The sequence below is a fragment of the Candida albicans genome, chromosome 5, assembly GCF_000182965.3.
Source record: "Candida albicans SC5314 chromosome 5, complete sequence".
Classification (NCBI taxonomy): Eukaryota; Fungi; Ascomycota; class Pichiomycetes; order Serinales; family Debaryomycetaceae; genus Candida; species Candida albicans.
Window position 1 is genome coordinate 780618 of NC_032093.1, and position 13184 is coordinate 793801.

Genomic DNA, 13184 nt, shown 5'->3' on the forward strand with positions numbered 1-13184 from the left:
ATTTACGTTGTCATACCCTTCTGACGTCTTATTAGACCACCTTTTTAGTATCTGATTCATCATCGTCAATGGACCCGTAGGTATGGTCTTGGTTCTCAACTTCAACTGTAACAGGTTTATCCAAGGCAGTGAATTCCTTTCCTGTAACCTTACTGTAAGCATATAGCACAGCAATTCTTAAAGCAGCTGAAGCCAATGTGATAATCACCCCACCAACAGGAGCAATAACAAAGGCACCAAAAGGTCCCCAATCACTCGAATCATAAAGACCATTCCAAATCAACAACAATTTACCACCTTCTCGAGCACTGTGATAATAAACTGTGCCAAAAATGAAAACACCAAGCAATGCACCTAATCCACCAGCCATGACGTCAAATCCTCTCAAATACCAGAACCAAGTATCAGCCAATCCCAAAAACACAGACGGGATAATAGCAGCTGAAACAAGATCTGCAATTAAGTAAATTTGTAAAATGTTATCGGCAACTTTCACAGCCAACACAACAATCGGAACCATTATCAAAATCAACATTATTCTCACATAGTTGATGTGCAATTTGTTTCTAAAAACATCATTGGAGATGGTCGAGACCATAGCTGATTGCAAGGAATCAAACGTACACGTCGATAATACTATGCAAAAGATGAGCACAAATGCCACCAACCATCTTGGCATCTTGCTCAAAAGGATAAAAAATGCATCGTATCCATTTTCATCGCCTACTATCAAATCTCCAGACCAAACAGCAAGAAACCCAGTAGTACCAATCAATGTGCAAATGGCAAAAGTAACGAAAGCAGCAATGGAGGTTCCAATCCATAAATCTTTATCGGTCTTACTGGCAAAAGTTCTCAACCAAAACCCAGACATAAAGCAATCGTTTGTCACAATGGCAACAAATAAGATGTAGACCAACTGCCATCCCAACTTGTTTGCCTTCAACAACCCACTTGGTCCTATTTTGGAAGTATCGATTTCAATGTAACTACCCATTCCAGCAGCACAGATGATCAACAAAAGCAATACACAAACACCTTGAAAGTTATCTGTTATAAAACTAACACGGAAACCACCAAAAAATGTGTAGATAGTTGTCACCACACATTCGACAATAACAGCACCTAAGGCATTCAACCCTGTCAAAGTTTCTATTGCCGATCTGATGGCAGATAACTCACCCACCATGAACAAAAACATTGTCAAACATGTGAAAGCCGACAAGTACAATGCTGTAACCATTCCAAATCGGTGTCTAACCCATTCGGTCAAAATAAACCCATCAGGACATTTACGACGAATTACAGGACCCACCACCGCAAATCCCACAATAGGAATAGCTCCACATATGGTGTAAACTAGTAACCCATGCAACCCAGCAATATTAGCAATTTGAGCATATGTAGTGATAATACCAACTCCCATGGCTGATGCCACAAAATTTAATGCCAAAGGGATTCCTCGCTGGGTTCCATTCGATGATAAGAAATCTTTGTTTGAAGAAAACTTCCAAGCCAAGAACAAGCCTGTAGCTAACATAAATGCATAACTTAAATATATGATAGCATTATTTCCCTGTGATGATAGTTGTGCCATTTATATAGAATCTTGTGATTGGGATTATATGACTTGAACAAAATCAAGGGATGAAGAATGAAAATGATGATAATTTAAAGTTTGCTCTTTCTTTCTTTTTGATTATTTCAACCTTGCAATGTGAATTACAAGAATATTTATACTCTTCAACAAATATCTTCCGAAAGAAATGACATGCAAATAATTTAAGAGAGATGGCTCCAACTTCGATTGATTTTCTTCACCTTACGGTTTGATTCCCTGGCTTAATTTATTTTATATGCACTTAAACGGCTTAATGCACTTAAGGGGAGAGAAAAAAAATTGAAATAGGAGCGAAATTCAACAAACAACCAGGCATAAAATTACATGGTTCTACATCAACAGATCCACCCGTAAGATCTCTTACTCTTTTAATCTATATTCACTTGATTCTAATCTAGATATTTTTTTTATAAAGATAGCACTTCACATTTATTTTATTTTTTTCTTTGTTTCTTCTTGCTAACCCCAACACCACATACCATCAGCAATCCAATCTAAGTCAAACTCGGACTTTTGACTTCCAAATTTCCTCACCATTGGCAAAACACGAATAGAGTGAGCAGCATCGGTTAACAATTTGACCTCAGCTTTAGCTTCTTCTTTAACACCTTCTGACTCCTGAATTGATGCTGGGAGATAATTTATAAAAAAGTCATACATAACTGGATCGGGGATTTCTTCTGGTAAATCATTCACTGAGATGTGTACCTTGTCAAAATGAGTATCAAGGTTTTTAGCAACATGAAGTGCAGTGAAAACCAATACCTCCAAATCCTTGAAATTGTAACCACCCAATTCATTGATTCCACTCAACGAAGATGCCCGTCTAGGACGGTTTGCAGGCAAACTGCTAGGAATACCCTGGAATTGTATCTCTCCCATTCCAGTGATGAAAAATTGGCCTTTCAAAGGACACCACAAGGCATAATAAGATCTTTGTTGGACTTCATTTGTAACTATAGCTCCTTGTATGTTGGCAAACTTTTGAGAAACCTCACTAAAATAATCAAACATTTCCTTGTTCACGGTAGCATTGGACTGATAGTGAGCATAAGTGGGTTTGATAGCAAATTTTGGAATTGTTTGGTGGTGAACGCTTGATTTCCTTCTCACTCCTGGAGACCCTGGTGAAGAAGATGATGCAGCTGCTGCATTTGTTTCTGCAACTGAAGACAAACCGGTGCTTGACCCCAATTTTGACATCGACAAAATATTCGTCATATTTGTCAAAGAAGTAGATGATTTTCTGTCACTTTGCAAATTCAGATGAAACTGCAATTTGTTAATTTCAGTTACAATATTCAATTCTTTATTCTGTAAAATAAACTGAATAATCTCTTGGTCTGCGGGATTATCACCCAATAATAACCTGATACTCTTTCCTGAAGGCAGTTGTTTCTCTTCTTTCGATTCCTTAATCAAGTTTTCGATAGCAGATTCAACATCGTTGGTCAACAACGTATTTGGTACTTCATAAAAGTCCATAGGGAATGACTTGAATCCAAATCGTTCATAATAAGTGTTAACACCAGAATACAATATCCAGATGTATTCTTTGCTCAAATAATAGTTTGCCAATTGCAAATCCGTTTCATTGGTTCCATCAGCAATCGACATCTTCTTGAAATTATCAGCAACAGACTCATCACTGGAGTCCACTTTTTCTTTAATAATCAATTTCTCGGTTGCTTCAATTGCCTTACTGACACATTGTCCAGCCAATCCCAACTTACGATAATCCTTATGGGTGAAAACAAAGCTAATCAATAGAGCAGTCGCGTTGTTTACTCCAAAAAGCGACGGATCTGGGATCGACGAAATTGCACTAGATCTGTCTGCTGGCTTGTAGAAGGCTTTACAAAACTTTACTGATGTGGTGGCAACAATTGTTCCAGTGTTGACATCTTCGATGTAGTACGACAAAATCCTACCACCTTCGTCAACATATTTGAAATTTCCCTTGGCTTGTGCTGAACCAAATTGCTCTGGAGTCAATTTGCCACCCCATTCAGTACCACATAAGGTATACAATTGTTCAATGATTTTAGGATCTTCAGTAGATTTGAATTTAAAATTTGCTGGCAATGTCATATCTAATGATTTGGCTGTAGTTTTTATGGGCCAGATTGGAAAAAAGAAAGAGAAGATTAGTCGCAAGGGGTGAAATTTGTTTGTTTGGAGGAGGAAATTGGGTTATGTATGCCAGTATGACGTAGCGAAAACATGCTATCCTTGAATTCCGATTTCGGTTCGAATTTCTTCTTTGGGAATACAATAGAGACCATACTTACACGTGAGACACACGTGACTACTAATTGAGATCTGAAATGAAATTCACTTCTTCTTGGGTTACTGGATGTATGTGGTGATACAGCAATACACTCTTGGCTTTTTATTGCATTCATCAGAGATCAGTTTTGCAGCTTGATACACGTTGACCGCATTATTACGCCTTATCTAACATTCCGAGTTAATTTCTTAACTACGCAGAAATGGCTTGGGTGTTCTTTTTTTTTGTTGCTTTTTTTTTCGGACTACACGTCTTACTATCAAACAACATCAACCGTCTGGAGATGAGACAAAAAAGGGCGGGGTGACCGTTATTTTTACAAACTAAAAAAAACTAAAGAATTGCTTCAATTACAAATTAACGAAAAACCCGCCAAGTAAAGCACTATAGTAGCTACTTATCAAACCTTATTTCCTAAACAAGCTATCCAATTAGCGTCCTAGACAGAAACAATAAGCCCAAAAGCCATGCAAATTCGTGTAATACAACTGTAAAAGTTCAGTGCCATCTTAACAATCAATGAAAATATAGATAGTCAGCCACTCCGGTATAGGAATGAAAAAAACTCATGATCCTATTGTCATTGCGGTTGTCCGGTAAAAACTAGCCAAGATTAGGACGAATAGGTCTAAGTTTTGCCACCATTCGCCGTAACGTGACTAGAATGCCGCACAAAAGACAATAGAGTCTGTACAAAAATTGCCGCAAATTATTTTACGTTCCTGTAAACGGAACACACAAAATAGAAACCAAGAAAAAAAAACAGAAAAAAGAAACGTAAAAAAAAGTAATCCTTAATTTTTAAGAGATGTGAGTAATAAGGCAAGTCCAGCGTCGATAGAGGTGATAGTGATATATAAACCCTTTTAGTTTCTCCAATAATTTAATGATTAGTAAGATTTTCGTTTTTCTTTCACTTTTTCTTTCGATCTCAGGATAATTTTATTTTCAAATTTTAGCATCCTTTTTTTATATTTTAATTTTAATTTGCATTTAATCCTACAAAATGAGTAGGAAGTCTTCTATTGATATGCCTAAAGAGGCATCTAGCCCCGAGTGCTACACAACATCGACATCCAGTAATGAAATAAGTGAAAAACCAGGCATGTGGCGAAACTTCAAAGATTCATTCAAACCTCCTGTGCCCATCGATGATATTGAGAATGGATCGATATCTTCAACTCAATTAAAAGGTGGACAGAATGTTCCATTACAACAAAGTTTGAAAAAAAGACAACTACAGATGATTGCATTAGGTGGATGTGTGGGATCAGGGTTATTAGTGGCGTCCGGAGCTGCTTTGCGTAACGGTCCAGCAAGTTTGTTAATTGCTTGGTTCATCGTTTCTACATTTTTGTATTGTACGATGCAATGTTTAGCCGAATTATCGAGTACTTTCCCTGTGTCGGGATCCTTTGCAGTCTATTCTATAAAGTTTATTGATCCAAGTTGGGGTACTGCCATGGGTTATAATTATGCATTATTTTGGGTTGTTGTCATGCCATTGGAGTTGGTTGCAAGTTCAATGACTATAAAGTTCTGGCCATCAAATATAAATACATCTGTTTGGGTGGCAGTCTTCTATGTTTTGATTATTGGTACAAATTTGTTTGGAGGAACAAGAGCTTTTGGTGAGACAGAGTTTGTTGCATCTGTTATAAAGTTGTTAGGAATTGTTGGTTTCAACATTTTGGCAATTGTTTTGATTTGTGGTGGTGGTGACCAAGGCTATATTGGAGGTAAAAACTGGCATCCTCCATTCACCACTGGTGTCAAAGGTGTGATATCCGTTTTATTGACAGCAACGTATTCTTTAGCTGGTACAGAGTTGGTGGGGTTGACATCTGCTGAAGCCGCTGGTGATGCTCGAAAAGTTTTACCAAAGGCAATCAAACAAGTATTGTGGAGAATTTTGATTTTTTACTTGTTGACTTTGACATTAGTTGGGTTTTTAGTTCCGGCCTCAGACCCACAATTAATTGGTGGTGGTAGCGGGGCATCTGCTTCTCCATTTGTTATTGCAATTAGAGAAGGTGGAATCAAAGGGTTGCCTTCTGTATTTAATGTTGTCGTCTTGGTAGCTTTATTGGCTATTGCTAACTCTGCGGTTTACGGATTTTCAAGAACCATTTTGGCTTTGGCTGAACAAGGTGTTGCCCCTAGTATATTTAAATACGTTGACAGACAGGGAAGACCACTTGCTGGTATAGCCACTTCTGCCATTGTTGGGTTGTTGTCTTTTGTTTCTGCCTCCAAACAGCAAGAACAAGTTTTCGACTGGTTAGTCGCTTTGTCTGGTTTGTCTACCTTCTTCACCTGGGGAAGTATTAATGCTGCACATATTAGATTCAGAATTGCAATGAAAGTTCAAGGAAGATCATTAGATGAATTGCCATACAAGGCAAACACAGGTGTATTGGGAGCTTACTACGGTTTAATCATGAACGTTGCTGTATTGGCATTACAATTTTGGCTCGCAGTGTGGCCAATTGGAGGTAAACCAGATGCCACATACTTTTTTAAACAATATTTGGCTGCTGTCTTGGTGCTTGCCGTTTACGTAATTCACAAAGTTGCTACCAGAAACTGGAAATTTATGGTCGATTACAAGGATATGGATCTTGACTCCGGAAGAAGTGATATAGATATTGATATACTTAAACAAGAGCTCGAAGAAGAAAGAGAAGCTTATAAGAGACAGCCATGGTATTACAAGTTTTATCAATTCTGGTGTTAATCAACTAAACAGGTCAAAGAAATAAAAAATACAGAACAAAACAAAAAAAAGGAGAATTATTTAGGACTACCTCATATAGAGTTTATGAATTAATGCATGACGATTTATATATTTGTAATTACTATTCAGAAACATAGAGTAGACCTCTTTGAGTTGGCTCCTAACAGCTTTACAGCAATTAAATTCTATTCCTTTTAGCTCGCTTTAAAGGAAGTATCGAGGAAACGTTTGGAGATAGTTGTAAGATGGTTAGGAAAAGAAGTGGGACAACTCTATCCCGATTTAAATTCGCGCAATTACACAAAACTGTGGCATATTTCAATTGAAATTGAATTCATCTTGCTAAAGCATTAGAAATTCAAAAAAAAAAGAGTGGTAGTAATGAACTATTGTATCCATGATATTACGCTAATTAATTATACAAAAGTGGTTTGATGCATCTCAAACAATCGCGATGATATTTATGCTTATCAAACTTTTTTTCTGGATTCCATTTGTAGCAGTATGAAGGACTTTCTTCAACATGCACATTCGTAGCTGAGTTTACTGATGCCTGATCAAACTCCCCGTCATCTTCCTCTTCCTCTTCGTCATCATCATCGTGTGGTTCAGTTTCAGAACTTTCTGCAGTCGATACATTTCGAAAATCTGAAACTGAATTTGATCTAGTTGTTGCAACTATAGATTCACTTGATGGTGTACTTACTGGCGTGGGTAATTGAATGTAATAAATCGAACGTGGAAGACTGTTGTTCAGATACATTGCAGCTGGTTCCACGACTTGCCTGTTGTTATAAGTCGATAATTTGGCAGATGATAATTTTGACTTTAATCTAGAAAATCTTCCTCTAAACTTGTTAGGATCAGAAACAGATCTAAGTCTTGCAAGAGAGCCATTTGGATGAATGGCACTGAGGAGCGAACTGCTTCCATTGCCCTCTGTATTTCTATTTCTCCGTCTTCTTCTGGGCACCGTTCTGTATTTGGGAAATTCTCTGTCTGTAAGATCGAGGGCCACATCTTTACCAACATTCAACAGCAAGTTCCATGTGATCAACTCATCCACATTACCAAAATTAAGTAGCATTTGCTCATCTTCTAATTTCATTCGTAACACATTTGCACGTTTTTTATAATCAGTAGCTAACCCGATTTTCGAATTTTGCAACGAATATGAACGAACAAGACACTTTCCCTTCTTACTGCAACCCAAATTTCTTTCTATTAACCCCATTTTTTTCACCATATCATAAAATTGATGATCAGCGGAGCAAGTAAATAGCGAGTTTAAGTTTGTATCGTAGTTTTGAAATGGTTGTTGACTCGTCAACGAGTCAGGGCTAAACGTGACAAGCTGATGTTCATATTTAGCAGGCACATTGTAAAAATTCAACTGAGTAGAATTTAATTCTATAATGTAATACTTCCATGATCTATGTGGTGATAATTCGTTAGGATTGATCCATTCCATTTTTCTTGCAACGACTCCTATTTTATAAATAGCCGGTTTATATGCAGGTGGTTGTAAATCATTATTCTCGCACGAAATTTCCGCGGAATAGGGGAAAATTGATGGTGCCGATACTGGAAATCTTGGACAACCACCTGGTGGTAATGTGTCATAGGAAGGTGGTGAGACTGGGTTTGGCTCAATATATTGTAAATAGCTATCACAGGAAGATGTGTACATGAATTTGTCATGGCAGACAGACGAACAGGGCGTTGGTGGTGTAGATGATCTGTCTGCGATAATCTCTAATGATAAGTCATCATCATTATCTTCTTCTTCCTCGTCGTCTGAAGCAGAAGACGATATACTGGGACTTCTATTTGTTTGAGGCCAAGCATATTTTATGTCACGAGTATTGGCAATGGGTATTGGCTGTAGTGGTTGAATGTGCATAGTTGCTGGTAAAGCTATTGGTTTCTGAGAAATTGTTGATTCGACACTCATACTGTCATGAATATATTATACTGGTTAAATCAAATCAAGGGACAATGTAGTATTATTATACATATATGGATAAAATGCTGAACAAAGTAATAATTGCTGGGAATTTTATTGATTTTATATATCTTTGAAATCAAAGAATAGAAGGAGATGCAGTAAAAACCGAACTTGAAATTTTTGGTATCTTGTGATAAAGTCGGCTTTCTTTGTATATATGCATTTTACAATTTTTAGATAACCACAGGAGAGAACAAAGACACAAAGAAGACAAAAATAACTTGGTTGTACTTTTAGACTCTCTTTTTTTTTCCTTTCTATTATATATTTATATACCCCTATTGTGCTTATCGGCACAAAACACACTACTATATACCGACATACATACATCTGGAATGATTTCAAGTTTTACTCATTTCTAATCTTCCCTTTTGAAGTAAATTGAAAAGTGAAATTTTCAAGTACAGCATTGCTATAATACAGCGTTAACAGATCACTTTTAAAAAGATAAATGGTGATTTTTTAAGATAAGTATTGCTGTCAACGATGACACACGTTTGCTTTTCTATTTAATTGTACTGACATAATGTAATATTTGGTTTTAGTCTTTTCTTTTTATTTTTCCTGCTTATTGTGCGTGTTGTTTGCGCTTTCTTAGTTCACATTGTAACAACAGGAGACTTTATTTCTTTAACAAAAACCACATTCTAACTGTTGTCATATCAATGTACATAAAAGCAAGCAAAAGATGAAACACTCCAAGTACAAACTAAATCAAAGTTAAAAAGAAAAACAAAAGGTTGTTGTCACCAGTTGATGCTGTCAAATAACCATATTTACTTAATGCACCAAATCATCGGGTACATCTGAGGTGATTCAGATTACTGTGGATATTTTTTTTCATTCTAATCATCGCGGATTGATTAACCGTTCAAATTTGTTATCTTGGTTTTCCTCACTGTCTCCTATTTTTTACGTAAATCCTGTATACAGCAACAGGGATAAACGGATCTTCTGCAACCAAAATTGAAAAAAAAAAAGAAACGAAAAAAGCAATTATGTTATTTCCTAAATTCACATCATCCCCTCATTCTTTCCAACCATAGCGTATAGTTTTTCTATCAACCATAGCAAACAACAATAGCTAAACAAGTTTCCATTTACAGTAGAAATGGGTAAAAGGAAGTAGGATGGCAGAATCAACAGTATGCATGGAATAAGTTTTATAACAGGAGAAATAGAACTGGGGAGGGGGGAAAAGGGGGGACGAGGATCGGAGATAGACCGAACATACAAACCGAGCTTTAGTGTGATGTCAGGTTAACCTCTTTTGACGTTATTGCTGTCGGTTTAGCTTTTAAAATTAAGTTATATTTAACTTTTGTCATGTAAAGTACTAGCGTTGATATTGCTGGTGTGGCTTTGCTTGTTGAATAGACTTTTGTAAGCTTTACCGTAAACTACTACCGTTGATATGGCTTTTCAATCGTTTGATCGAATACTCAAATGACTAATTGGTCTGCTAGTTACTAAGCCTGCATTCTGGGCGCTCTTCTACGTGCTCTCTTAATATGTAAGTAATAAAGCTGATGTCCAAACATCGAGACGAAATTATTCTGTTTTGTACGATACAATTTATACATATTGTTTTTGTTTCATTAGACTTTGCAACCAACAATATGTGTGTACATTTATTTTTTTTAAAGCCAATATTACCGTCTACTCTGAAACCACAAAAGGTTTATTCTTCTCTTTTTGATGGTTAATTTAAGCATTGGCTTACAGAGAGATGTACAGAAAAAGCATTGGGGAAATTAGACGTAGCTCATTGGAGGAGAGACTTAATTCTTCAATGACTAATGATTCATTAACTACTGGAATTAGAAATGGCGCCTTCAAGTCGAGCACAAATAGGAAGTTTTCCACAGAGTTCAATCTGGTTGACACCAAAAACCAACAAGACAATTCTGTACCATCGCTAAATCAAGAAAATCAATTAGATGATACTCAATCAGATAGATTTGATCAACAATCAGTCCCGCCCCTTCGGAAAAGAAAAAGTTGGTTTGCAGGAGTTTTACGAAGACGAAAGCCTAGTTTAGTAAACGACATTCAATCAGCGCCTCCTGTACAACAGCAACAACAAAACAATAAGTCTAAAAGTTGGCTCTTCAAATCAAAGGCTGAGGCTGATTCTACACTCGTATTGAACACGGCACAATATTCAAATATTCGATCTGCCGAATCGGATCAGGCTGAATTATTGTCCACCGGATCAGTAGATAGGAACAACAAATCCAATTCAATTCAATTTGAATCAAGAAATTTAGAATACGATGACACCATTCCTATATTTTTCGGCAAATACTCTGGCAGTCCAATGTGTACATCTATATTGAAAAATACTCAAATTGTCTATTTTCAACTTAGTGCTTATAATAGTTTGTATGATTTCGATGAAGCTACTTACCATCCATGGAATATCTGGGAAGTCGACGAGGACATGAAAAAGTTACGTGGGACTATCGACGGGAAGGATGATTTCACGGAATTTGCTAAAGAATTTGAATACAGCCAAGTTTTATTGATGAGAAGCTGGTTAGTTCCCAACTATGAGATTTTTAAGAATGGGTATTTGATCCAACTTAAAATCAACCATAAAAAAAATGATACCCAGAAAGCCATTAATTTATATCTCAGTTGTTCTAGAGATTCCATTTTTAAAAAGTTACCGGAACAAGGAGTTCGGATTAGTGTATGTGGAATTCGTTATTTCAAGAAAACACTGCAGCTTTCTGAAGTGATTTTTTGGATACATCCAATTAAAAATATGTCTTTTAGCATTATTGAACAAGTAGTTTTGCTTTTAAAACTGTTTAAAATTACCACTAGTATCCATAAAACCATTTTGGTCGATTTGAATAATGGCTCAAGATCCACCATCAAAAGTCTGTATACATATTAGCTAGATTAATAGGTAGAGGTTCTAAGAGAAGTAGACCATATTTTCCTGTTGCAAACCTTATTTGTTCTTTTGACTTATGACAACAATCCTATTCAGAGGCCAAAGTTCAATTAAATGAATAGAACTCAGAAAGAGACTTGTCAGATGCTTCTTGAAATACAAAGGAATTTACTTTTTATAAATAATGTAATTATTTCTATACTTTTGTTATCCTATTATTATAACCTCTATTCTATAATACCTTTAAATATTTTAAACACAATCCCGACCAAGACCATGGTCTATAATTTTGGTTTTTGATACTTTTTCATAGATTCATTAAGTTTGATTTGCTTCAATCTTCTTTCAAACGCACCAATCATAATCTCAGAAACTTGTGGAGCGAATAGCGAACTCAACTTATCATAAATAGGACTCTTAAACTTAAATGCCAATTTAAAGTCAACTTTACATTTATTTCCACCATGTTCGTGGAATTTCCATATCGTTTCCAAATTATCAAATAAATCTAATTGAAGACTTTTTGCCGTCACTTCTTTGTTCTCTACACAGATCAAATCACACTCAAATCTTTCAACAATATCTTTCCAACCCACAAGTAACCCTGCTCTTGTAGGTAACTCGTCTTTGTTCCTCTGTGATATGAACGAGTCTTCAACAAAGGGGACAAATGTCTTGTACTGGTCCACTTGGCTAACAATGTCATACACTTGTTTGGGAGAGCCATGCAATATTTTGGAGATCTCATAACTTTGAGGTTTTGAAACACCGAAAAAGGAACGTGCCGGTATTCTGTATACATTTCCTACTATAGCTCTTTTGAACATTGAATTAATCTTGTAAGAAAAGATTGTTATATGATTTAGAATAGGTGTGTTGTCTGGTATTTCGTGGATATTTTGAATGTGAAAAATTATTTCACATCTCGAATATTTTACACACAGCAATAAAGCATGCTACATTCACCCCCTAGGAATCTGAATATACAGCAACAGAGAGATAGCTGTTTCTAATCAAGAAAATTACGAAATATTTTAACATGTATTATATACTGATATATATATCTTTGAAGGGAGATGTTGAATCAGGAAAAAAGGGTACAAAAAAAAACATTGGTCAAATTAATTACTACCATAATATACAATTATATAAACCCTTTAACCTTCTTCATTTATTCTTTAGTAACATTAATAAAGAACAAGATAAATTATAAAATAACCATTAGATATAGATATTTTTTAATTAATTTATTGGGCACGAGTGTAGATAGCTTGTTTGGAGTGTTTCAAGACTGGGGTGATGATACCATCTTCTTCCAATTGTCTCAAAGCAACTCTGGCTAAAGAACCACCAATCTTCAATCTATCGACTAAGACGGAAACAGAAACGTATTTATAAGTTGGAACATCTTTCAAGATTCTGTCGTATTTTTCTTGGTCCAAGATGACAATGTGTTGAGCCTTGTCCTTAACTTTACCCTTGTTCCACTTCTTTTTACCTTTTTTACCACCAGCTAAAGCGGCGGCGGCTTTAGCAGCTTTAGTTTGTTGAACCTTTGGAGCCATTCTAAAAAAATTGTACTAGTTAGTATACTTAGACTTGAATAAGAATTTTTCATTCACT

The 13184-nt window shown here is 36.0% G+C and overlaps 7 protein-coding genes across 7 annotated transcripts; 2 read left to right on the forward strand and 5 right to left on the reverse strand. All coding sequences in view use genetic code 12, as the record gives it.

The window, feature by feature from the left end:
• Positions 1–31: 31 nt before the first annotated feature.
• Positions 32–1597, reverse strand: CAALFM_C503480CA (uncharacterized protein; the record flags this gene model as incomplete). The annotated part of the gene is made up of 1 exon (XM_706317.1): positions 32–1597. One exon carries the CDS (start codon positions 1595–1597, stop codon positions 32–34), a length of 1566 nt encoding a protein of 521 aa, XP_711409.1.
• Positions 1598–2080: 483 nt separating this feature from the next.
• On the reverse strand, positions 2081–3712 carry CAALFM_C503490CA (uncharacterized protein; the record flags this gene model as incomplete). Its single annotated transcript, XM_706319.1, has 1 exon — positions 2081–3712. One exon carries the CDS (start codon positions 3710–3712, stop codon positions 2081–2083), a length of 1632 nt encoding a protein of 543 aa, XP_711411.1.
• Positions 3713–4941: 1229 nt separating this feature from the next.
• GAP6 (Gap6p) lies at positions 4942–6648 on the forward strand (the record flags this gene model as incomplete). The annotated part of the gene is made up of 1 exon (XM_706320.2): positions 4942–6648. The coding sequence occupies one exon, from the start codon at positions 4942–4944 to the stop codon at positions 6646–6648; it is 1707 nt and encodes a 568-aa protein (XP_711412.2).
• Positions 6649–7060: 412 nt separating this feature from the next.
• Positions 7061–8602, reverse strand: CAALFM_C503510CA (uncharacterized protein; the record flags this gene model as incomplete). The annotated part of the gene is made up of 1 exon (XM_706321.1): positions 7061–8602. One exon carries the CDS (start codon positions 8600–8602, stop codon positions 7061–7063), a length of 1542 nt encoding a protein of 513 aa, XP_711413.1.
• A 1783-nt stretch (positions 8603–10385) lies between these two features.
• Positions 10386–11561, forward strand: CAALFM_C503520WA (uncharacterized protein; the record flags this gene model as incomplete). Its single annotated transcript, XM_706322.1, has 1 exon — positions 10386–11561. The coding sequence occupies one exon, from the start codon at positions 10386–10388 to the stop codon at positions 11559–11561; it is 1176 nt and encodes a 391-aa protein (XP_711414.1).
• Positions 11562–11842: 281 nt separating this feature from the next.
• CAALFM_C503530CA (ubiquinone-binding protein) lies at positions 11843–12388 on the reverse strand (the record flags this gene model as incomplete). Its single annotated transcript, XM_706323.1, has 1 exon — positions 11843–12388. The coding sequence occupies one exon, from the start codon at positions 12386–12388 to the stop codon at positions 11843–11845; it is 546 nt and encodes a 181-aa protein (XP_711415.1).
• A 420-nt stretch (positions 12389–12808) lies between these two features.
• On the reverse strand, positions 12809–13126 carry RPS25B (40S ribosomal protein eS25; the record flags this gene model as incomplete). The annotated part of the gene is made up of 1 exon (XM_706324.1): positions 12809–13126. The coding sequence occupies one exon, from the start codon at positions 13124–13126 to the stop codon at positions 12809–12811; it is 318 nt and encodes a 105-aa protein (XP_711416.1).
• Positions 13127–13184: the final 58 nt, after the last annotated feature.